The sequence below is a fragment of the Scyliorhinus torazame genome, chromosome 9, assembly GCF_047496885.1.
Source record: "Scyliorhinus torazame isolate Kashiwa2021f chromosome 9, sScyTor2.1, whole genome shotgun sequence".
NCBI lineage: Eukaryota > Metazoa > Chordata > Chondrichthyes > Carcharhiniformes > Scyliorhinidae > Scyliorhinus > Scyliorhinus torazame.
In genome coordinates, this window is record NC_092715.1 from 72,684,553 (window position 1) to 72,710,227 (window position 25,675).

General features: G+C 46.0%; 1 protein-coding gene across 1 annotated transcript in view; it reads right to left on the reverse strand.

Moving 5' to 3' along the window:
• fcho2 (FCH and mu domain containing endocytic adaptor 2) overlaps nucleotides 1–25,395 on the reverse strand; it is a 337,179-nt gene extending 311,784 nt beyond the window's left edge. Inside the window, exon 1 of the mRNA XM_072516128.1 lies at nucleotides 25,048–25,395. Within this exon, the coding sequence (XP_072372229.1) occupies nucleotides 25,048–25,074 (27 nt within the window). The 5' untranslated portion in view covers nucleotides 25,075–25,395. The remainder of the gene's footprint in view (nucleotides 1–25,047) is intronic.
• Nucleotides 25,396–25,675: the final 280 nt, after the last annotated feature.

A 25,675-nucleotide genomic window follows, 5' to 3' on the forward strand; every position in this document is an offset into this window, starting at 1 on the left:
TTGCAGCACCTTTCTCACTCTGGCCACCTTCCCTCCCCATATGAATGAGGTAATCCTTCCCTCAATCTCCCTGAAAAAAGACTTTGGCAGGAAAATCGGTAGGCATTGAAAACTAAACAGGAATCGCGGCAACACATTCATTTTAACCGCCTGTACCCGACCCGCCAGTGACAGAGGAAGGCCATTCCACCTTGCCAGATCAGCTTTCACTCTCCCCACCAAACTAGTGATGTTGTACCTGCGAAGCTTCCCCCACTCCCAGGCAACCTCCACCCCAGATACCTAAAATGAGGCCCTGCTCTACGGAATAGCAGCCCCCCCCACCCCTGCACCCACCCCCGGCCAAGACACCACAAAGTACTCACTCTTGTCCAGGTTCAACTTGTACCCCGAGAAAGACCCAAATACCCGCAGTAGCTCCAATATTCCTCCTATCGACGCACTCGGCTCCGACACATACAGCAGCAAGTCGTCGGCATATAAGGACACCCTATGCTCTATCCCCCCCCACACTATTCCTTTCCATGCTCCCAAACTTCTCAATGCGATGACCAACGGCTCAATCGCAAGTGCAAACAGCAGGGGGGACATAGGACATCCCTGTCTCGTCCCACGGTGGAGAGAAAAGTATCTCGAACTGATATTATTTGTGCGGACACTCGCCTTCGGTTCCTTATATAATAGCTTTACCCAGTTCACAAACCTTGGTCCAATCCCAAACCGCTCCAGCACTGCCATCAGGTACCCCCATTCTACCCGATCAAACGCCTTCTCGGCGTCCAATGCCACAACTACCTCCGTTTCCTTTCTTTCCGCCGGTGCCATAACAACGTTCAAAACCCTCCTAATGTTCGAAAACAGCTGCCTCCCTTTCATGAACCCCGTCTGATCCTCCCCTATTACCTTCGGAAGGCACTCCTCCAGCCTACCCGGCAGTACCTTCGCCAACACTTTTACCTCCACATTCAGAAGTGATATGGGCCGATACGACCCACACTCCGTCGGATCCTTATCTTTTTTTAGTAACAGGGAAATCAATGCCTGCCCCAAGGTTTGCGGTAACACCCCCTACCCTATCGCCTCCTCAAACATCTCCACCATCAGGGGTGCCAACCTATCCTTAAATTTTTATAATATTCCACCGGAAACCCATCCGGCCCTGCCACCTTCCCCGACTGCATCCTCCCAATCGCATCCTTTATCTCCTGCTCCACTATTGCTCCTTCTAATGTAGCCCTGTCCCCCTCCCCTAGCCTCGGGTACTCCAACCCATCTAGAAATTCCTGCATCTCACGGTCTCCCCCGAGTGGCTCTGACTTGTACAACCTCTCATAAAACTCCTCAAAAACCTTGTTAATCAGCACTGGGGCCACCAACAACTTCCCTGCCCTATCCTTCACCTGAAGGATTTGCCTTGCCGCTGCCTCCCTCCGGAGCTGACCTGCTAACATTCCTTATCTCCATGTTCATAAACTGCACCTCTTGCTCGTCTCAGTTGGCGCACCGCCTTCCTGATGGACAGTCGATCGAAGCTCGCCTGTAGTTCCTTCCTCTTTTCCAGCTTCGCCGGGTCCCCATCCTCTGCATACCTCCTATCTTCCTCCAACATCTCATCTATTACCCTCTGCCGCTCCAACCTCTCCTCTTTATCCACCCTGGCCTTAAACAAAATTAAAACCTCACCTCTCACCACCGCCTTTAGAGCCTCCCAGACGACTGCCTTCGACACCTCACCCGTACAATTGAAACCTACATATTCCTTAATTACCTTTTCAATTTTCTCACAGAACACTTGGTTCCCCAAAAGCCCCACATCCAGTTTCCACCGCGGTCTCTGCGCTGCCCCCTTCTCCAGCACCATATCCACCCAATGTGGAGCGTGATCTGACACTGCAATTGCAGAGTATTCCGACCCCTTGACTCCAGCCACCAAAGCCTTTCCCACTGCAAAAAAGTCGATCCGCGAGTATACCTTATGGACCGCTGAGAAAAACGAATACTCCCATTCCCTTGGGTGCAGGAACCTCCAAGGGTCCACCCCTCCCATTTCCACCATTAGCCCAGCCAGCGCCTGATGGGACCAGCGAGCGCGGCCGTGATCTGTCCAACCTTGGCCCCTGCACCAAGATCCAGTCCCCCCCCCCCACAATCAGCTCATGCGTGTCCAAGTCGGGAATAGCCCCAAACACCTTCCTCGCGAATCCCACGTCGTCCCAATTGGGACCATATACACTTAACAGCGCCACTAATCTCCCCTCCAGTGCCCCTGTCACAATCACATATCTACCCCCCTGATCTGCAACCACCTTCTCCATCTGGAAGCGTACCCTTTTGCTGACCAGCACCGCTACCCCTCGAGCCCTTCCATCAAATCCGGAGTGAAACACTTGGCTAACCCAGCCCTTTTTAAGTCTCACCTGGTCCTTCACCCTCAAGGGAGTCTCCTGCAGCATTGCTACATCGGCTTTCAAACTTTTAAGATGTACAAGCACCCTTGACCGGACCTCCTAGCCCTCTCACGTTCCACGTGATTATCCTTACTGGGGGTCTCTCACCCCCCCCCACCCTTCTTATCCACCATCACCATACCACCGGGCCCTGCCCCATAAGCCTGACCCGCCCCTGTCCATTGATAACATCGAACCCCTTCCCCCCCTCCCAAGAACTCCCCCGACAAAAACATCCCCCAACATCCATCCCTCCGTCCCCTCTTGCTCGCCTCGTAGGCCCATTGAAGCCTGCTATCCAGGCTCCAACGTCCGCAGTCCTCCTCTCACCTCACCCCCGTTCACTAACTGACTTTAGTTAGCTAGCGTGGGTGGCTCCCCCCGCCAAGACCTCTCGCTCCCTTCCACCCAGTCCCAGAGAAAAAAACACCAAAACAAACCCAACAATCCAACCCCTACAGTTCACTAACATAACATTTAACCGTCGCAACAGAACACCATTAACTTGAACTTTGTAACAATGCAAAGAGAAGTAAATTTCAATACAAATCAGTAAAAAGAAAGTTGCAACATTTGTACATTTTCCAGCCGCTCAAACACAGTCCACAGTCTCTCTTCCAGTTCCGCTCTTCACGTCTGTCCCAAGCCTTCTGCCCTCACGAACGCCTCAGCCGCCTCCGCTGTCTCAAAATAAAAGCCTTTGGCGTTATATGTTACTCTCAACTTCGCCGGGTACACCACACCAAATCGCACCCCCTTCTTGTACAAAGCTACCTTCACTCGCCCAAACGCCGCTCGTCTTTTTGCCAACTCAACCGTCAAGTCCTGGTAGAGCCGAACCGCAGTACCATCCCACAGCACCTCGCGCTCCTGCTTCGCCCAGCTTTCTCCTTCATGCAAAACTTATGGAAGCAGATAATTACTGCCCTTGGCAGCTCGTTCACTTTGGGCTTCGGCCTTAATGACCGATGAGCTCGGTCTAGCTCGTACAGGGTGGGGCTCTCACCCTCCCCCATCAGCTCCGCCAACTTCTTAGCGAAGTATTGCGTTGGCCTTGGGCCCTCAGTCCCTTCGAGCAAGCCCACAATTCGCAAATTGTGCCGCCTTAAGCGGTTTTCCAAGTCTTCCAGCTTTGCTCGGAGTCCTCTGTTAGCCTCCACCACCCTCCGCAGCTCGTCCCCCATCGAGGTGACCTGGTCGCTGTGTCGTGTCACGGCCTCCTCCACCTCCTTCATCTTCTCACCCTGCTCTCTCACCTCGGCCAATGCCTTTGCCACCTCCACCCTCATCAGGCCGATTGCCTCCTCCACCCATGACCTCAACACGACCGCCATCTCTTTCCTCAAGGCCTCCATGTGCCTCACCAAATGTTTTTCCAGCTCCACCGCCATCACCTCGGTCATCTTCTCCACCGTAAGTAGTGCGGGCCCGCCTTGCAGTACGGCTTCCGCCATCCTGTCAACACTTTTGCTCATCTTCTCCTTCGGCGGCGAACACGCGTTTCCTCCTTTCTTCGACGCTGCTCTTCGCATCCTTTAGCGGCTTGTCTTTTATCTTCTTTCTTTTCTCCTCTCTCCCCCTTCACCCTCCTGCCCTTCATCAGTCTAACATTCTTCCTTTTTGAAAAAAAAAGGGGGAGAGAGAAAAAAAAAACTTTTACCAAACTTCCTTAAATCTTCTTTCTTTCTCCTCTGCATTCACCTGGGACCAGGCTTCAACCTTCTTTCTTCTTCCTAGGTGGGAGCCATCCGACATGGAGCACCCTCCCTACATGGTGCCCTGGCCTCGGGCCTGCCGCCTCGGCCTCCTCGTAGCTCCGCCCCCGCTACGCCTCAGCCCCCCCCGCCGCCCGACACCCGCATGGGGTTCTTCGCCGGTTTTTGAACCGGCCCCACTGGCTGCTCGTGGCGGCCCCAAAAGCCGACGATAGTCGGAGGGTGTATGAAGACTAGGGGATTTCCCCGAAATCGCGGCCACCGGCGGGAGCTCTTGTTGTTGCGGCCGCCCTGCTCGCCCACGCCACCGGAAGTCCACATCAAGCCACTGTTACTGGGACCATAAGATCACCTCTGGAGATCTTCGCTCCACAGTTTACAATCTCAGTGTCCCAACCCCACACGACCCGCTTCTACCTCCTTCCCAAAATATACAAAAAGGACCTCCTGCCTTGGTACACCCATTGTATCAGTCTGTTCCTGCCCAAGGAAACTCATTTCTTCTCATTTTGGCTACATCCACTCTTTCCTTGTCCAGTTTCTTCCCATTTACATTCGTGATTTCTCTGATGCGCTATCAACATATAAACAATTTCCAGTTTCCTAGCCCTAACCATCTCCTCTTCACTCTGGACATCCAATCCCTCTACACTTGCATCTTCCACCATGATGGTCTTAGGCCTCTCCACTTCTTCCTGGAGCAAAAACCTGAACAATCCCTGTACTCCACCAATCTCCTCCACCTGGCTGAACTTGTTCTGTCACTCAACAATTTCTCCTTTAACTTGTCTCACTTCCTGCAAATAAAAGGTGTGGCCATGTGTACCCGCCTGGGCCCCAGTTATGCCTGTCTTTTTGTGAGTTATGGGGAACATTCCTTGTTCCAGTCCTACTACTTTCCATTACATCGATGACTGTACCAGTGCCTCTTCATGCTCTCGTCTGGACCTGGAAACATTTATCGACTTTTGCTTCCAATTTTCGTTTTTCTCTCACCTTCACATGGTCCATCTCGATACTTCTCTTCCCTTCCTTGACGTCTCTGTCTCCATTTCCAGTGATAAACAGACCAGCAAAATTCATTACAAGCCCACTGACCCTCATAGCTACCTCAACTACAACTGCTCATACTCTGATTCCTGTAAGGACTCCATCCCATTCTCCCAGTTTCTCCACCTCCGTTGCACCTGTTCTGATGATGCCACCTTCGAAAATGGCGCTTCTGGCATGTCTGCCTTTTTCCTTCACCGAGGCTTTCTCCACCCATGTGATTGACAGGGCACTCAACCAAGTTCGACACTTTCCCCTCCCTCCAAGAACCATGATAAGGTCCCTCTTGTCTTTCCACCCAACAGCTTCCGCACTCAAAGAATCATCTTCCACCAGTTCCAGCAAAATACCACCACAAAACACATCTATCCCCCACACCTCTGACAGCAGTCCACAGTGCCCAGTCCCTCAGTGACATCCTGGTCCACTTCTCCATCACTTCCAATTCCTCACCCCCATCCCACGGCATCGTCCCTTGAAATCGCAGAAGGTGCAACACCTGCCCCATTACCTCCTTGTTCAAGAGCCCAAGCACTCCTTTGAGGGGAGGAAACATTTCACTTGCACTTCCTCCAATTTGGCCTAATGTATTCGCTGTTCCCAATGCAATCTCCTCTAGATTGGGCAAACTAAACAGTTTGGTAACTGCGGGGAAGAAGCTATTTTTGAGTCTGTTCGTACGTGTTCTCAGACTTCTGTATCTCCTGCCCGATGGAAGAAACTAAACAGACTGGGTGACCGCTTTGCAGAACACCTTCACTAAGTCTAAAGCATGACCCAAACCGCTTCAATCATAGAATCATAGAATTTACAGTACAGGAGACCATTCAGCCCATCGAGTCTGCACCGGCTCTTGGAAAGAGAACCCTACTTAAGCCCACGCGTCCACCCTATCCCCGTAACCCAGTAAACCCACCTCACCTTTTTGGACACTAAGGGCAATTATTCATAGCCAATCCACCTAACTTGCACATCTTTGGACTGTGGGAGGAAACCAGAGCACCCGGAGGAAACTACGCAGACATGGGGAGAATGTGCAGACTCTGCACAGACAGTGACCCAAGCCGGGAATCAAACCTGGGACCCTGGAGCTGTGAAGCAATTGTGCTAACCACTGTGCTACCGTGCTGCATCTCGTCTCATGCCCAAACTTGACCTGCTGCAATGCTCCAGTGAAGCCCAACGCAAACTGGAGGAGCAGCATCTCATCTTACAGCCCTTAGCACTCACACATTTTGTTCAACAAAGTTAGACTGTGACCATTTGGCGGCACAGTGGTTAGCATTGCAGCCTCACAGCGTTGAGGACCTGGGTTCGATCCCAACCCTGGGTCACTATCCATGTCGAGTTTGCACACTCTCCCTGTGCTTGTGTGTGTCTCACCCCCACAACCCAAAAGATGTGCAGGGTACTCAAGAGAATTTACAGTGCAGGAGGCCATTCGGCTCATCGGGTCTGAGCACCCTACTTAAGCCCACACCTCCACCCTACCCCCGTAACACAGTAACCCCACCTAACCTTTTTGGACACTAAGGGCAATTTAGTATGGTCAATCCACCTAACCTACACATCTTTGGACTGACAGAGGAAACCGGAGCACCCGGAGGAAACCCATGGAGACACGAGGAGTACGTGCAGACTCCTACGTACTGCACAGACAATGACCCAAGCCAGAAATCGAACCTGGGACCCTGGAACTGTGAAGCAACAGTGTTAACCACTGTGCTACCGTGCCACCTGGTGGATTGGCCACGCTAAATTGCCTCTTAATTGGAAAAAAAAATAATTGGGTACTCTGAACTTATTTTTTTTTTAATAAAAAAAATGTAGACTGTAACCTTTCTCCTCCATCTTTACTCTTTTTTTAATATATTCAAAAGTCTTTTATCCCAATACGAAAACACCTCACTCCCCACCTGGTCATCTGTCACTTGTCCTTAAGTTTTGTTTTCACTGAGCACCGACCTTTATTCTCCCATTAACATATTCTGATATCTTACCTTTATGCAACTACTAGCACCTTTCCCCTCTCTTGATCTACACACTTTTTTGCAATCTCTCCTAGCCCCCACCAATCACTGACCTTCTACTGTGCTCCAGTTGTGAAACCCGTCCTTTACAGCATGCAATCCATCACATTTCTACCTCTCTTTAGCTCTGTAGAGTCAAACAGACTTGAAACATTAACTCTATTTTTTCTCTCCACAGATGTTGCCAGGCCTACTGAGTTTTTCCAGCGTTTTTTTGTTTCAGATTCTAGCATCCGCAGTATTTTGCTTTTTATAGCAGAAACAACAGAAGGCTATACAGCCCCACAAGTCTGCTCCATCATTAAATACAATCACGGTTTATCTTCAACCTCAATTCCACTTCACTGCCTGATCACCGTATCCTTTGAATTCCTTAGAATCCAAAAATTTATCAATGACTGAGCATCATGGCCTCCTGGAGTTGAAAATTCCAAAAGACTCATGAACCTCTGAGTGAAAAGAAATTTCTCATATCAGTCTTGAGTGTCTGCAATGAAATCACTCTCATCCATCTAACTTCCAAAGTTTTTGTCACATAGGACAGCCCTTTCACCAAGAAATTAGTGAACCTTTGTTGCACCTCCTCTAAGGTTCTTCCTTGGGTATAGCAATCAAAACCATACACAGTATTCCAGATATAGTCCCACCGAGGCACTATATAATTGAGCAAGACTTCCTTACTCCTGCACCCCACCTTTCCAATAAAGGCTGGCATACCATTCATTGCCTTCCTAATTGCTTGCGCCTGTAACTGAATGTTAACATTGTGTTTACTGCACAAAGATACCCATCTCCCTCTGAACACCAACATTCCAGTTTCTCACCATTTAAAACATTTCCCCACATTATACATACCATGCCATATCCTTTCCCACTCACTTAACCAATCTATATCCTTTTACAGATTCTGGAGCCCTCCTCACTGCTTACACAAAAGTTTTGCTTGACATCTGTCGTGTCCTTATTCTCCATTATAATTTCCCCTGACTCCGTCTCTAAACAACCAATGTTTACTTTCAGGACTCTCTTCCTTTTTACATACCTGTAGAAGCTCTTACAATTGTTTTTATGTTTCTTGCTAGTTTACATTCAAATTCTATTTTCTTCCTCCTTAATCAGTGTTTTGGTCATTCTTTGCTGGTTTCCAAAACTCTTCATTCCTCAGGCTTGCTACTTCTCTTGGTAACATTATACGCCTCCTATTTTAATATAATGCTATCCTTAACCTCTTTAGTTAGCCACAGATGGAATTTTTAATTTCTCAATTGAATTTATAAGCATTGAGATATAAAATATTGATTTAAATGTTCACCATTACTCATCTATTATCATACCTTTTAATCTCACAATCTCCATTAGTAAACAACTCTCAAAATTATACAAATTACTTTATTTAAGTATAGTATCTAGTTTGGGGCTTAATTACTTGACACAAACTCAGTGTGAAATTCTATCATGTTATGATCACTCTTCCACAGACGATCCTTTTCTATAAGATTACCAAATAACCCTTTCTCATTACACACGCCAAAATCTAAAATAGCCTCTTCCCTGGTTAGTTCAAAAAAGCATTATTCTTGGAAACTATTTCAAATACATTCCAATTAACTCAACCTCCAAACTACTTTTGGCATTTGATTTTTTTCCAGTCCATCTGAAAAATGAAGATCCCCAGGATTATTACATTATCTTATTTATTGATGCCATATCCAGGGTATAGGCTACTTTTGAAGGACCTATAAACTACTCCCACCAGTGTTTGCTGCCCCTTGTTACTTCTCATCTCCAAGTGTACTGATTCTAGTTCCTAATCTTCCAAATTAAGATAATTCCTCACTCACTACTGCCCTTGCATCATTCTTTATTATCAGGACTCCCCCCTCCTTCCTTTCCATTTTGCCTGTTTTTTGAGCCATCAATTACTCTGGAATATTTAGCTCCCAACCTTGGTCACCATCAGATCAATCCCATTTATCTCTACTTTTGCCTTTAATTTGTCTACCTTGTTTCAAATGCTTTGGACAATATTTTCCCCTGATTTGACCTTAGTCACTAATGTACCAATATCATTAAATTCTTGCCCCTTCCTGTCATACTCTGCTTAACTTTATCCAAATTGCTATACTGCTCTATGGCCTTGGTTTTCTCTTTAGATTTGAAAGAATCCTGCCCTTCTCCCCTTCTGAATAACAATAAAAATATAATAACTTTCCTTCTTTCCTCAATATTAGTGTCAGTGCCCCATGAACCAAAACCCCTGATTCCCATCCTGCTCTTTGAACCCCCATTCAACTCTCTGATTGTCAGTTCACATGCGGCGTCCAAAAGCTTAATAGCTGAAGAGTAATCGATCTACGACATGAACTGTTTTTCGCCACAGGTGGTATCTGACCTGGAATATTTCCCACATTTTCTGTTTTTAGAACAGAAGAATGTTCCACAATAGAATTTCTTCATGGGCATAATCCTAAATCTTCAAGAGACATATAACTATGGAGACTTAACAGTTTAATAAAATCACATTTGGTATAACCTTAGTAAACACATTGGTTACACTAATTCCAACTCTAGAAACAATGCCACAATAATCACCCCTGCTAAAGTTGTGGCGGCATATATTACTACACAGAAACAAGAGACCAACATATGTCACAAAAAATATATTGCAGCTATTGATAGTACAGAAAAGAGCAAACTGAATTATTGGGTATGCAGCAATTGGATGAGGAGTAATCATGTAAAATGGGCAAGTTCTCACTGATAAATAATGCTGAGAGGTGATAAGATTGCTGTGTTTAGCATTCTGAAATAACTAGATAATTAAACCACGAATGCTGTTTTAACTTGTCCAGAATCAACGAGCCAAAGGACATGGTCTGCACTTATGTGGGGAAAATTCAGAACTAACCTGAGGAAGCAAGTGGTAAATATAAGAACAGATGAGAAAGCAGATATTGTTGATTCATTCAAATACCATTTAGATAAGATTTATTTCCAAAATGAATCATGTTGGGATAATATATGAGTAATTTAAGACATAATGTATTAAAATAGCATGTTTTGGAGAACCAGGTGATACTGGATCTACGGTTCTCAAAATTGTCCACCACTGGGCCATTTCCTCAACTCAGTTTTGGTTTTGTTGTAGATTAGGGATTGATTGCTAGGATTAGTCAAAACTCTATTATTGTTGTATCATGCCATTACCAAGGTGGTAGGAGGCGCCTAGTTGGTCCTTTTCCATTGCCCAACAACTCCTATGTTCTTGTATAAATATATAATGTTACAGATTATGCTGTTGAATACAAGATTCAAAGCACTTTGATGCAACATACTACACACTTACATGCAGACATTTGTACCACTGGGCTAGTAATTCAATGACCAAGGGGACCCGAGTTCAAATCCAACCATGGCAGATGCTGGAACTTGAAATCAAAAACCTGGAATTAGTGATGCAGGCGTGGGAATAGCAGTGTTTTTGTGGGCTCTGGCACTACTCATCCTTTAATCCACTCATTTATCCTGCTAAATGGCCCATACTTACCTAATCCGGGAATCAATACTCCATAGCATGTCCCTAGAAGATTTCTGGGTTAGCATTGCTGACAAAATGCTGAGGAATCCGAAGAAAATCATCGACAAAAGAAAGCTGTCATATGCAACTGGGATGGAGCTGACCCCCCAAACATGACAACTTGATCCAGCACTCGCGAAGGCATTATGGCTGGTGACTGCTAATATTATTAAAGTAATTGAAGATAAACCCGGCTTGTTAGCACAGAGTATCAGTGCTCATGAGAATGAACTGCAGAATACTAGTAAGAGGCTCGATGAAACAGAACACAATCAGTAAGAATGAACAACAACACCTCCTCCACAATAGTCCTCAATACCGGGTGGGCCCCGCAAGTCTGCGTACTTAGTCCCCTACTCTACTCCCTGTACACACACGACTTCGTGGCAGAATTTGGTTCCAACTCCATCAACAAGTTTGCTGATGATACGACCATTGTGGGCCGGATCTCGAATAACGACGAGTCAGAATACAGGAGGGAAATAGAGAACAATCTCTCCCTCAATGCCAGCAAAACTAAAGAGCTGGTCATTGACTTCAGGAAGCAAAGTACTGTATACACCCCTGTCAACATCAATGGGGCCGAGGTGGAGATGGTTAGCAGTTTCAAATTCCTAGGAGTCCACATCTCCAAAAATCTGTCCTGGTCCACCCACGTCGACCCCACCACCAAGAAAGCACAACAGCGCCTATACTTCCTCAGGAAACTAAGGAAATTCGGCATGTCCACATTAACCCTTACCAACTTTTACAGATGCACCATAGAAAGCATCCTATCTGGCTGCATCACAGCCTGGTATGGCAACTGCTCAGCCCAGGACCGCAAGAAACTTCAGGGAGTCATGAACACAGCCCAGTCCATCACACAAACCTGCCTCCCATCCATTGACTCCATCTACACCTCCCATTGCCTGGGGAAAGCGGGCAGCATAATCAAAGACCCCTCCCACCCGGCTCACTCACTCTTCAAACTTCTTCCATCGGGCAGGAGATACAGAAGTCTGAGAACACGTACGAACAGACTCAAAAATAGCTTCTTCCCCGCAGTTACCAGACTCCTAAATGACCCTCTTATGGACTGACCTCATTAACACTACACCCTGTGTGCTTCATCTTATGCCGGTACTTATGTAGTTACATTGTATACCTTGTGTTGCCCTATTATGTATTTTCTTTTATTCCCTTTTCTTCCCATGTACTTAATGATCTGTTGAGCTGCTCGCAGAAAAATACTTTTCACTGTACCTCGGTACACGTGACAATAAACAAATCCAATCCAGAGGAGAGAATCCCAACTGTCGAAAATGTAACTTCCTCAGTTAAGGCCCGCTTGCAATCCTTGGAAAAACAGCTAAAAGGTATGTCAGAAACTGAGGCCGGAACAAAAATGTCCGAGTCATCGCTTTGCCAGGTGTGGGGGTTAAGCTCCCTACTAAATTCTCCGAGAGCTAGCTGCCATGCTTTCTTAAGCTGGATGAGAAAGCTAGGTGCATTAAGTTAGAAAGGGCACATCGTATCATGCCTTTGAGGCCGAGGGACAATAAGCATCTCAGGCCCATAATTATTCCGTTTCCTAACTTAGGAAAGCGCCAAAGAGTATTGGACGCGGCGAGGTATGGTTAGGTCTTACTCTGTGAGAGGGGGGGGGGGGTCTCTTTCTTCCAAGATTTCCCCACAGCAATGCAACAGAAGTATAGAGGTTTCAAAAAAGTTAGAAAATGACTCACAGCTATTGGGAGTGAATTACACCCTGCTTTAAAATGCTACATTCAGGGTGGCATCCGACAATTCGGTAAAGACATTTGGCAATCCGACTAAAGCCTTAGCTTTTGTGTGCTCTGTGGAAAGCTCTGGGGTGACAATCTGCCTATAAAATGCTGAGTCTATTCCTTGTTATTATATTTCCTGCCTGATCTCATGTTGCTATTCAACATATTAGCAGGGATGTGTTGGCATTCAACCACTGTAATGAATGCTTTATCCTTAAGAATCTTCAGGTTTTCCATTTATCTTTTTTTTTTTAATATATTAATTTAGACTACCCAATTAATTTTTTCCAATTAAGCGGCAATTTAGTGTGACCAATCCACCTACCCTGCACATCTTTGGGTTGTGGGACGAAACCCACGCAAACACAGGGAGAATGTGAAAACTCCACACGGTCAGTGACCCAGAGCCGGGATCGAACCTGGGACCTCGGTGCTGTGAGGCAGCTAACCATTGTGCAACAGTGCTGCCCTTGGGGGTTTTCCATTTATCTTGAATGGAAAATACCCCACAGCATGCTCTTTCTAGTTAAAGGGTGCACTGTGCAGGTGGTATGGTACGAGGACTCTATGATAGGCATCCGTCTTTTCTTCTTCTTATCTGTATGATTTTGATGGTTGGGCAGCATGGTGGTGCAGTGCATAGCACTGCTGTCTCATGGCGCTGAGGTCCCAGGTTCGATACCAGCTCTGGGTCACTGTCCGTGTGGAGTTTGCACATTCTCCCCGTGTTTGCATGGGTTTCGCGCCCACAACCCAAAAATGTACTGGGTAGGTGGATTGGTCACACTAAATTGCTCCTTAATTGGAAAAAATGAATTGGGTACTCTAAATTTATTTTTTTTAATTATGATGGTAGTCTTTGCTTTATGGTCTCCTATGGTCTCATATGATAAATATGAGTTGCATAATTGTCGGGAGGTGGGCAAGTGGTTTAAGTCCTAATGGGTGGAGTCCCTAATGTGGGAATGGCTTTTGGCTCCTATTCTTATTCTGGCAAATGTTATCTCCTCTTTTCTGAGGAGTATCACTCCTGAGTGTAATGAAGGAAAGGTTGACGGGGTAGCCCTACAAGTCCTCAATGCGTTGAAGATTGTCCCCTTAGAACGAATGTTGTTTTAGGGGTGGGTGGCACGATGGCGCAGCGGTTAGCACTGCTGCCTCATGGTGCTGAGGACCCACGTTCGGATCCCGGCCTCGGGTCACTGTCCATGTGGAGTCTGCACATTCTCCCTGTGTCTGCGTGGATCTCACCCCACAACCCAAAGGTGTGCAGGGTAAAGTGGATTGGCCACTCTAAATTGCCCCTGAACTGGAAAGTAACTGTTATTGCAAATTGTTTCTACTTTTTTTGTTTTTGGATTGAAGAATTGTAGATTGGCTCCAGCAATGGTACAGGCAGGTCTCTTATCCAAGAAAAAGATGTTATAATGTGTCACTGATGCCTCTGGTGTTTGTGTGGACCAGTGCTGTGCTGTGCTGAACGGCGCCCAGCTGCGGCCTCGCTGGGGATGCTGGTGGATCCCGCAATGCTGGTGGATCCCGGATAAGTCCACGAAGTCGGTTTTAAACCGGCTTCGGCATGCGCCATTTGGTGCCAGCCCTTGTGGGCAGGATTCTGACTCCGACGCCTCATGGGACTTGGGTGAATCCCACGAGACACAAAGACATCCGGGAAGCCTGCGAGAGGACTCAGGTGGCATTCACCGGCGCAGCCGCTCAAGAAAGAGCGCAATGTAGCCGATGGATCGCGCCCAAAAAAATTTTTTCTGCTCCCCACTAATGTCATACTAGAATCAACTATTTCTTCCTGCCAAAAACAACCTTACATTTAGTGGCTTCTTGCTCTATAGGTAGTATTGTGATCTCCAACCATGTTCCTGTTTTATAAGAGTTTTTACTTGAGGGCTTCTGATGTGAATTTTACAGAAATTTAAAGACTTGTTAATGGATCTGTTGATTGACATGTATAGTCACTCATTTGAAGCAGGTTTGCTGCCGAAGAAGCAAATATTTTCTTCATTCTGAAGGCAGGCAAGAATCCTGAAGAGCATACATCCTATAAGCCAACTTCGCTCCCGAATGCAGATTTGAAATTGTTATCTAAAGTGTTGGCGGGGCGTCTGGAAGGAGTACTCGCTATGATCGGCCAGGATGATCAAACTGGATTCATTAAGGGCCAGAATTAATGTAATAATGGCAGGAGATTATTAAATGTTATTCGGGTCTTTTAAAACCAGGCATTAGATGGGTTATTGATCTCCTTAGATGCAGAGAAAGCTTTTGACTGGGTGGAATAGAATTATTTATTTTATACGTTGCAGACGTTTGTGTTGGGAGGGGCAGATGTTACGGAGATACAGGTGCTTTATAAAAGCTCTTTTGCAGCATTTCTTACGGGCGGTTACAGGTCTGAGAATATTTGACTCCAGTGAGGGACTAGGCAGTTATCCATTATCCCTATTATTGTTCGCAATACTTACTGAGCCCCTGGCGGAGGCAATGAGACAAGATCCCTCTGTTTTTGGACTGCACAGTGGAAGGAAGCAACATAGCATCATAAGATTACGCTATACGCGGCTGACGTGTTGCTATTTGCATCTAAGTCGAATGTTTCTGTTCCCGCTATTATTGATGCTGTGGGTAGATTTGCCTTTTCTTGGGTTATAAAAGCAGTTTTGCAAAGTCTGAGGCCATGTCATTGGGTGGGTTTAGAAGGGTATCTCCCCTTTGCTAATTTCCCATTTAGGTGGTCCCTTTCAGGATTTACTTATTTAGGTATTGAGTTCACCCCCTCCTTTCGACATTTGTATGGGGAAAACTTCCCACCCACCATTTCTCATGTCTATCAAGTGGGACCTACATCATTGGTCCTCCTTGCCGGTATCGTGATTGGGTAGAACAGCGCTGATTAAGATGAATATGTTACTTAAGTGGGGTGCCAAATATTAAAATATATCAATTAGCCTCTCATCTCAGATTCATAAGAAATCCTCCATTTAGTTTGACATTGAAGCAGACTAGTCTGTATACTCCTCACAGACAGGGGATTTCAAGGCTGGGTCTGTCAAATGTGAGAATCCTATAATTACCAACATTCTAAGAGCATGGACCGTTGTCCGTCAACTGGAAAGGAGATCCAAATTAACTTCCACTCTCTTTGCCATTCGGGGCAGCGCAGATTTCCCACCAGGTCTTATGGACCATGGATTTGATATCTGGAGAAATAAATATACTTGTAGGCTGGGTGATATATTTAGTGGTGCTTCCTTGTCATCTTTTGAGCAGCTATGCCAACAATTTGATATCCTGAGATATTCCTTTTTTTTTAAATTTAGAGTACCCAATTCATTTTTTCCAATTAAGGGGCAATTTAGTGTGGTCAATCCACCTAGCCTGCACATCTTTGGGTTGTGGGGGCGAAACCCACGCAAACACAGGGAGAATGTGCAAACTCCACACAGATAGTGACCCAGAGCCGGGATCGAACCTGGGACCTCGGCGCCATGAGGCAGCAGGGCTAACCCCTGCGCCACTGTGCTGCCCTCCTTTTTAAAACATCTGGAACTCATAAACTTTATCCTTAATAAGACAACGATGCATCTTGAAACTTCTGTCCCTGTGGAAAATATCATGATCTCTACGGAACCCAAGCAATTAATCAGCAAGATTTGTGACACTTTATGTTCTAGGTCCTGTCTGAGTATATGAGAAATACTGCAGTCTTGGGGACAAGACTTTGAAGTCAGTACTGATGAGGATACCCGGGTAATATGTGGGAAAATGCCAATAACATTTCAGTCTGTAATAGAATGAAGAAGTCTCAGTTCAAAATATTGCACCACCTGCATATCACACCAATCTTGAGGCACAGGTCTGACCCTTCTCTATTCTCAATGTGCCAAAAGTGCAAGGTAGTCAAGGGAGACTACATACAACGTGTGTGGCCCTGTGTCAAAATTAAATCCTATTGGTTTAGTGTACTTAAAGAGCTTGAGAAGATACTCGGTACAGCCTTAGAACTTGATCCTTTGTTCCTAATTCTGGGGCTCCCAGATAGGATAATTATTGACGCTAATGAAAAAAGGCTGTATGATATCCTAACTTTTGCAGCACGGAAGAACATTCTTTGCTCCTGGATTAGCAATAAATATCCTTCAATTCAGAATTGGCATAAAATGATCATGGAATGTATCCCAATAGAGTTCCTAACTTGTATACTCTGTTCAAAATCAGATGCATTCCGAAAAGTACGGGTCATCTATCTCAAATTTATAGGTTCTGTAATGTCTGACTTGCTCCTGCAAGGTATTCCTTAAGTTATGTAGCACCATCTTGAATTTGCTCCCCAGCATCACAGATGTCAGTCTTCAGCAAATGCAATTCACTCCACATGATGGTATACATCATATTACCATGTTTTAATGGCTTTATTCTCTTCTCCCCCAACCTCTAGCTTGTCCGTTCATTGTTTTCGTATTGTATAATCGGAGGCACCAAGTTTAATGATTAAGCTGAACCAACTGTGTTGATATTCTCCTGTCTTTTTCTGTATTCATATATGTAGATGTATTCATACTGTACTATACTAGTTTTGGGGGTTTGCTGCATTATTTGTAAAAATGGAAAAACCCAAAGAAAAAGTATATATTTTTTTAAAACCTGGAATTAAAAAGTCTAATGATGACCATGAGATAATTTTCCATTATCGTAAAAACCCAACTGGTTCACTAATGTCCTTTAGGGAATGAAACCTGGTCTGGCCTACATGTGACTCCAGACCCACAGAAATTGGCTGACTCTTAAATGTCCTCTGAAATGGCCTAGCAAGCCACTCAGTTCTTTCCAACCACTACAATGACAACAAAAAGGAATGAAACCGAAAGGACCACCCGGCATCGACCTCGGCAGCAGAATCGACAATGGCAAATTCAGCTCTGTTGACCCAGCAAAATCCTCCTTACTAACAACTGGGATCTTGTGCCAAAATTGGAAGAGCTTTCTCACAGACTAGATAAGCATCAGCCTGAAAATCATACTCATGGAATTATACTTTGCAGACAGCATCCCAGACATCACGATCACCATTCCTAGGTATGTCCTGTCCCATCAGACAGACCCAGCAGATGTGGTAGCACAGTGGTATACAATCGGTAGAGTGTTGCCATAGGAGTCCTCAATATCGACTCTGGACACCATGTCTCATGGCACCAGGTTAAACATGGGCAAGGAAACCTATTGATCACCACGTACTGTTCCCCTCTCAGCTGATGAATCAGTACTCCTCAATGTTGAACACCACATCCCTCACTCTACCACTACTACCAAGCCAGAGGATTAACCCTGGTTCAATGAAGAGTGCAAGAGGGCATGCCAAGAGCAACATCAGGTTGACCGAAAAATGAGATGTCAACTTGGTGAAGTTGCAACATAGGACTATTTGTACGGCAACAGCATCAGCAGCAAGTAATAGACAGAGCTAAGCAATTCTATAACCAACAAATCAGATCTAAGCGTTGCAATCCTGCCACATCTAGCTCTAATTGGTGGTAGACACACTGGAGAAGAAGGCTCCACAAATGGCCGCAACCTCAATGATGGCGAGGCCCAGTACATCAGTGCAAAAGATAAGGCTGAAGCATTCATAACAATCTTCAGCCAGATATGCCGAGTGGGTGATTAATCTTGGTCCCCTCCGGAGATCCCCAGCATCACAGATGTCAGTCTTCAGCAAATGCAATTCACTCCACATGATATCAAGAAACGGCTGAAGACATTGGATGCTGCAAAGGCTATGGGCCTGACAATATTCCGGCAATAGTACAAAGAACAAAGAACAAAGAAATGTACAGCACAGGAACAGGCCCTTCGGCCCTCCAAGCCCGCGCCGACCATACTGCCCGACTAAACTACAATCTTCTACACTTCCTGGGTCCGTATCCTTTTATTCCCATCCTATTCATATATTTGTCAAGATGCCCCTTAAATGTCCCTATCGTCCCTGCTTCCACTACCTCCTCCGGTAGCGAGTTCCAGGCACCCACTACCCTCTGCGTAAAAAACTTGCCTCGTACATCTACTCTAAACCTTGCCCCTCTCACCTTAAACCTATGCCCCCTAGTAATTGACCCCTCTACCCTGGGGAAAAGCCTCTGACTATCCACTCTGTCTATGCCCCTCATAATTTTGTATACCTCTATCAGGTCGCCCCTCAACCTCCTTCGTTCCAGAGAGAACAAACCGAGTTTATTCAATCGCTCCCCATAGCTTATGCCCTCCATACCAGGCAACATTCTGGTAAATCTCTTCTGCACCCTCTCTAAAGCCTCCACATCCTTCTGGTAGTGTGGCGACCAGAATTGAACACTATACTCCAAGTGTGGCCTAACTAAGGTTCTATACAGCTGCAACATGACTTGCCAATTCTTATACTCAATGCCCCGGCCAATGAAGGCAAGCATGCCGTATGCCTTCTTGACTACCTTCACCACCTGTGTTGCCCCTTTCAATGACCTGTGGACCTGTACTCCTAGATCTCTTTGACTTTCAATACTCTTGAGGGTTCTACCATTCACTGTATATTCCCTACCTGCATTAGCCCTTCCAAAATGCATTACCTCACATTTGTCCGGATTAAACTCCATCTGCCATCTCTCCGCCCAAGTCTCCAGACAATCTAAATCCTGCTGTATCCTCAGACAGTCCTCTTCGCTATCCGCAATTCCACCAACCTTTGTGTCGTCTGCAAACTTACTAATCAGTACTGAAGACTTGTGCTCCAGAACTTCTCACACACCTAGCCAAGCTGTTCTAGTACAGCTACAACACAGGCATCCACCCGGCAATGTGGAAAATTGCCCCGGTATACTGTACACAAGATACTGAACAAATCCAACTCGGCCAATTACCTCCTCTTCAGTCTACTCTCAATCATCAGTTAAGTGATGGAAGGGGTCATCAACAGCGCTATCAATTGCTTAGCAATAACCTGCTCACTTATGCTCAGTTTTAGCTATAATCTGCTCACTTATGCTCAGGTTGGGTTTCACCAGGGTCACTCAACTCCTGATCTAATTACAGTCATGATTCAAACATAGACAAAAGAGCTGAAATCTAGAGTTGAAGTGAGTGACTGGCCTTGGCATCAAGGCAGCATTTGACTGATATGGCATGAAGGAGCCCTATCAAAACTGGAGTCAACGGTTATCAGAGGGAAAACTCTCCACTTGTTGGAGTCATACCTGGCACAAAAGAAGATGGTTATGGTGACTGGAAGTCACTCATCTCAGTTCTAGGATATCAGTGCAGGAGTTCTTCAGCGTAGTGTTCTAGGCCCAACCATCTTCAGCTGCTTCATGAAAGACCTTCCACCAGTGAGGATGTTCGCTGAACAATATGCAACTCCTCAGATGCTGAAGCATTCCATGTCCAAATGTAGCAAGACCTGGACAATATCCAGGCTTGAGATGACAAGTAACATTCGCACCACACAAGTGCCAGGCATTGACCATCTCGAACAAGAGAGGATCTAACCTTTGCTCCTTGACATTCAATGGCATTACATCGCTGAATCCCCCACTATCAACATCCTCGGGGTTACCATTGGCCAGAAACTTAACTGGATTAGCCTTGTGGCGAGAGCAGGTTAAAGGCTAGGAATCCTGCAGCGAATAATTCACCTCCTGCCTCCCCAAAGCTTGTTCACCCTCTACAAGGCACAAGTCAAGAGTGCGATGGACTACTCTATACTAGCCTGGTTGAGTGCAACTTCAACAGTACTCAGGATGCTCGACACCATCCAGGACAAAGCAGCCTGCTTGATTGTACCCCATCCACAAACATTCACTCCCTCCACCACCAACGCACAGTAACAGCAGTGTGTACCATCTACAAGATGCACTGCAGGAACTCACAAAAGCTCCTCAGGCAGGACCTTCCAAACCCACAACATCTACCATCTAGAAGGACAACGGCAACAGATACCGGAGAACACCACCATCTGGATGTTTTTTTCTAAATCACTCACCATCCTGACTTGGAAGTATATCACTGTTCCTTTAGTGTTGCTGGGTCAAAATCCTGGAAATCCCTAACAGCATTATAGATATACATACATTTCAGGGACTGCAGCGGTTCAAGAAAGCAGCTCACCGCCACTTTCTCAAGTGCAACTAGAAATGTGCAATAAATGCTGGCCTAGTCAGCAACTCCCACATCCCGTAAATGAATTTTAAAACTGTAGGCAGCTATCTCGTAGCTGCCACATTTCACATCATTCTAGAACGTCTTGCCCAATGTTGTACTGTTAGCATTTTTTATGGATATTTCAAAATGCTGAAAAGACAAAATGCTTTTAAATACAGAAGCAGAAATACGAGTGACTGTTTAATAATATGCTTGTAATCACGTACGACTTGTTTTAATTCACTCATTATAGACACATTTCATACACTACAAATTAATTTGCCTCTTGGGCTTGATTTAAAATTACTGGTTTTAATGAAAAGACTATGATATACGGGCAATTTTCCCATAGTTTAGAGCAGCAATCTTATGCTAGGAATTTGAAGGCAAGACATTTGGTACATTGGTACATTAAGGGGCAACAGATTGCTGTTAATATTTAATGAAAACTTTGACCTTCCCACTTCAGAAAATAAATCAAATGCTGACCCATTTTCTTTGAATTATCAAAGGCCAATAACCTTAGTTCTTTTGATCCTAAATCACTCACCGACAGTAAGCAACAGGGGAAAACTATTGATTGCAAAGGAATTTTCCTCAGCTAATGTTTAGCATGACGTTTCAATAGGGGCTGGTTTAGCACAGTGGGCTAAACAGCTGTCTTGTAATGCAGAACAGGCCAGCAGCGTGGGTTCAATTCCCGTATTGGCCTCCCCGAACAGGCGCCGGAATGTGGCTTCTAGGGACTTTTCACAGTAACTTCATTGAAGACTACTTGTGACAATAAGCGATTATTATTATTAAAAGTTAAATATAGACTTAGTCGTCAAAACTGTTCAAGAATATATCAAGCAAACATGAAGTAGTTTCCTGAAGTTTTATCATCATAGGTGTTGCTGGAATTAAAGTCAATTAAATATTGTTATCTACATTAGATAAGAGAGGGGATGGGGATAATGATTGAATGACACAAAACAACCCTGGTTCAAAAAGCTAGATGTGGAATTTCAAATCTAAGAGTTTGATTGAAATTCTACTCAGGATAATGACAGCAAGGATCCATGCAAAATTAGTTTGGATAGTCTGAATTGATTGCTATTGGAGATTGATTGGCCTGTAGTACAAAAGAGGCCTTAATTTGACATTAATCTTCAATCTCACTCAGAAACACAATGCAATGGCCAGTTCAAGCAGAATAAGGTTCACTCCTTTCAGTTTGTGGCTGAGGCACATTAATGGAGTGTTTCGAAAGCATGGGACCCCCCTCAAGCCTGTTCTCCATTCAATTAGATCATGGCTTATCTGTACCTCAACATCATTTACCTGCTTTAGCCCTTGATACCTCTACTGAACAAAATTTTAATCAATGTGTTGAAAGCTCCAATCGTTCCAACTTTGACAGTCTTGTCGGGCAGAGAATTACAGATTTCTACTAGTTTGTGTGTGAAGAAGTGCCTCCTAACTTCCTTTCTATATGGCCCAATTCTAATTTTAAGATTATGTCCCCTTATTCGCGATTTCCCATCAGAGGAAATAACTACTCTATTTACTGATTCATACCTTTTTAACATTTTAAACAACTCAACCTGGGTGGGCACGGTGGCAAACTGTTTAGCACTGCTGCCTCAGTGTCAGGGACCCGGGTTCCATTCCAGCCTTGGGTGACAGCCTTAGGGGCAGCACGGTAGCATAGTGGTTAGCACAATTGCTTCACAGCTCCAGGGTCCCAGGTTCGATTCCTGGCTTGGGTCGCTGTCTGTGTCTGCACGTTGTCCCCGTGTATGCGTGGGTTTCCTCCGGGTGCTCCGGTTTCCTCCCACAGTCCAAAGATGTGCAGGTTAGGTGGATTGGCCATGCTAAATTGTCATTGTCAAAAATTGCCCTTAGTGTTGGGTGGGGTTACTGGGATAGGGTGGAGGTGTGGACTTGGGTAGCGTGCTCTTTCCAAGAGCCGGTGCAGACTCGATGGGCCGAATGGCCTCCATCTACACTGTAGTTTCTATGTGGGGTTTGCACTTTCTCTGCATCTGCATGGGTTTCCTGGGTAGTGCTCTTTCAGAGGGTTGGTACAGACTTAATGGGCCGAATGGCCTCCTTCTGCACTGTACAAATTCTACAATTCCATAACCAGACCATTCCTCAATCTTCTATACTCAACAGAATATAAGTCTTCACCAAGTCTTCATAACTTAACCTTCTAAATTCAGCATCATTCTGGTGAATCTGCATTGTACCCACTTCCAATATTTCCTTTCTGGGATTTTGTGCTCTGAACTGAAAGCAGTATCCAAAATGGGATCTGACCATGATTCTATAAAAACAAGGGTGAGGTACTCCATCAGGACAGTGTTCAGCCACGTCCTGGAGTTTTACAGCACAGCAAGAGGCCCTTCAGTCCACCGTGTCTGTGCCAGTCATGAGGCACCAGTCACTTCTGATCCCATTTTCCAGCACTTGGTCTGTAGCCTTGTGTGCTAAGACATTTCAAATTCTCATCTAAATGCTTCTCAAATGTTGTGAGGGTTCCTGTCTCAACTACCCTTTCAGGCAGTGAGTTCCACATTCCCACCACCCTCTGGATGAAAAAGCTTTTCCTCAATCCCCTCTAGACCTAATGTCCCTTACCTGAAATCTATGCCCCCTGGTTATTGACCCCTCTTCTAAGGGGAAACGTTTCTTCCTATCTACTCTATCTGTGTCCCTCATAATGTTTTCACCTCAATCTGGTCTCCCCCTCAGGGAGACTCTAAAGGGAACACCCCCAACCTAGCCAGCCTCCCTTCATAGCTGAAATGCTCCAGCCCATGCAACATCCTGGTGAATGTCCTCAGCACCCAGTCTAGTGCAATCATATCCTTTCTATAGTGTGCCGACCAGAACTGCACACAGTACTCTATCTATGACCCAACAAGCCTTTTATACAGCTCCATCATAACCTCCCTGCTCTTGTATGCTATGATGTTTCAAGTTCTCATCTAAATGCTTCTTAAATATTGTGAGGGTTCCTGCCTCTACTACCCTTTCATGCAGAGTTCCAGATTCCCACCACCCTCTGGATGAAAATGTTTTGCTGCAAATCCCCTTGAAACCTCCTGCGCAGCTATTATCTACCTGTTGAGAGAGGATGACAAACCAAAATCAGACCTGTTGGTGTTTGATACCATCACAGGTACAAGAGAGTAGCAGCTCAGGTTGTCTTGGTTCCAAGATGGGCAACATAACACAAGACATATAACACACTCTGCATGTCAAAGAACAAATCCAGGAATCTATTACATTGCTATATTTACTGACTTTACTTGTGAAATGTCTATCCATTATATGTTGAACCTACAAATATCTGCTCAAAGAAACTACAGAACAACAGTGTTCCAAGGGGAGTGAAATTTGTTTTGGGTCCCAATAGAAACATGTACATTCAGGCTCTTTGTGAGATAGTTCTTGTAGGCGAAATGTATCAGATCAAGTTTAGATCAATCTTATCTATCGTACGTACGTTGTTCAGGCTCAACAAACACTGGAGCATTGTATACAAGTGCCAGCAATACTATCACGGATCTTAAATCAACCAAGGGAAAAGTTGGGTGCGGCTAACCAGGGAAGGGTTATGAAACAAACAAGATTATTCACTCAAGCAAACTCCATCAGGCCGCACATCTGGTGTGTGTGTTGTCAGTTTTAGAGCGGTCGTTTCGGAGTTCAGTGCTAGCCCATTCTCGGAATTGGATGAAGATGGGGAAACACCCAATTTCCTAGCACCGACCATTCCCTCCGAGATCCCTGAACCCCAGCTGGAGAAACATTGCTAACATATAGAAGAACATTTGGGGGGAAATGGTGTATTTGGTTTAACTTGGGTGCTGAGCGTCCATTTCGTTCTGGACACGGGCTGCAGTTTCTCGCCGCTCCAGCGGCTGCCTCCCCCCCCCCCCCCACACTCACTAACTTGTTTACGGAAGAACGGAGACGCCTGACAGCCGTGCAGCGGGACCAATCGCATTCGGCTTCAGAGGCGATTCCACCAACCCCGAGCAGAGTGGGCGGGCTCTTCCCCGCTGTCCCACTCCTCCCAGCCGACAAGATGCAGGGTTGGTTGCACGGAGGATCCCGGCGCTGGGAAGGCCCGATCCGGGACACTCGCGTAAACCCGACTCCCGGCTCACCCGCACTCTGACCCGAGCCCAGAGTGGGCTGAAAAAGAAAGGGTGGATAGGCGGACGCGACTATCCATTCGCTGCTAATAATAATAATTAAAGTGAAAAGAATCAACCGACGTACCCAAAAACTATCGACGAACTGCGACATCTTGGAGCCGTCGTCGCCTCCTGTGTGATACTGACCTGCCCGACACCCCGGGCCGCCTTCCGTTTCGGGTAGAGAGAAGGGAAGGGAGGAATGGTTATTTTTTTTCTGTTTTATTTTTCTCTACTTAAAAAAATAATCTTTTCTTTCGGGGAGAAAGGATGTGAAAAGAGGTTTGGATAGGAAACAAAAAGCCTTTACAGGCGCACGGAGGAAACTGGCTGCCACTGTCCGGCCGGCCCCAGTGCAGCCTGTCAGCAGGGCGGCGCGAGGGGGGCGGGCGCGGCCACGAGCACGCCCGGCGCGCGTCAGCACCGCTTGCGAGAGGCGGGAGCGCGCACGGCGCGCGTCACCCCGCCTTGCGAGAGGCGCGATCACGCCCGGCGCGCGTCAAACGCCTTGGAGGCGCGATCACGCCCAGCGCGCGTCACAGTCGCGTTTGCAGGAGGAGCGCGCGATCGGAGCTGCCAAAGCTTTTCCTGAGGCAGGAGCTGCGCTCCGAAAGCTAGTGATTCCAAGCAAACGTGCTGGACTTTAACCTGGTGTTGTAAGACTTCTTACTGTGCCCACCCCAGTCCAACACCGGCATCTCCACATCATGGCA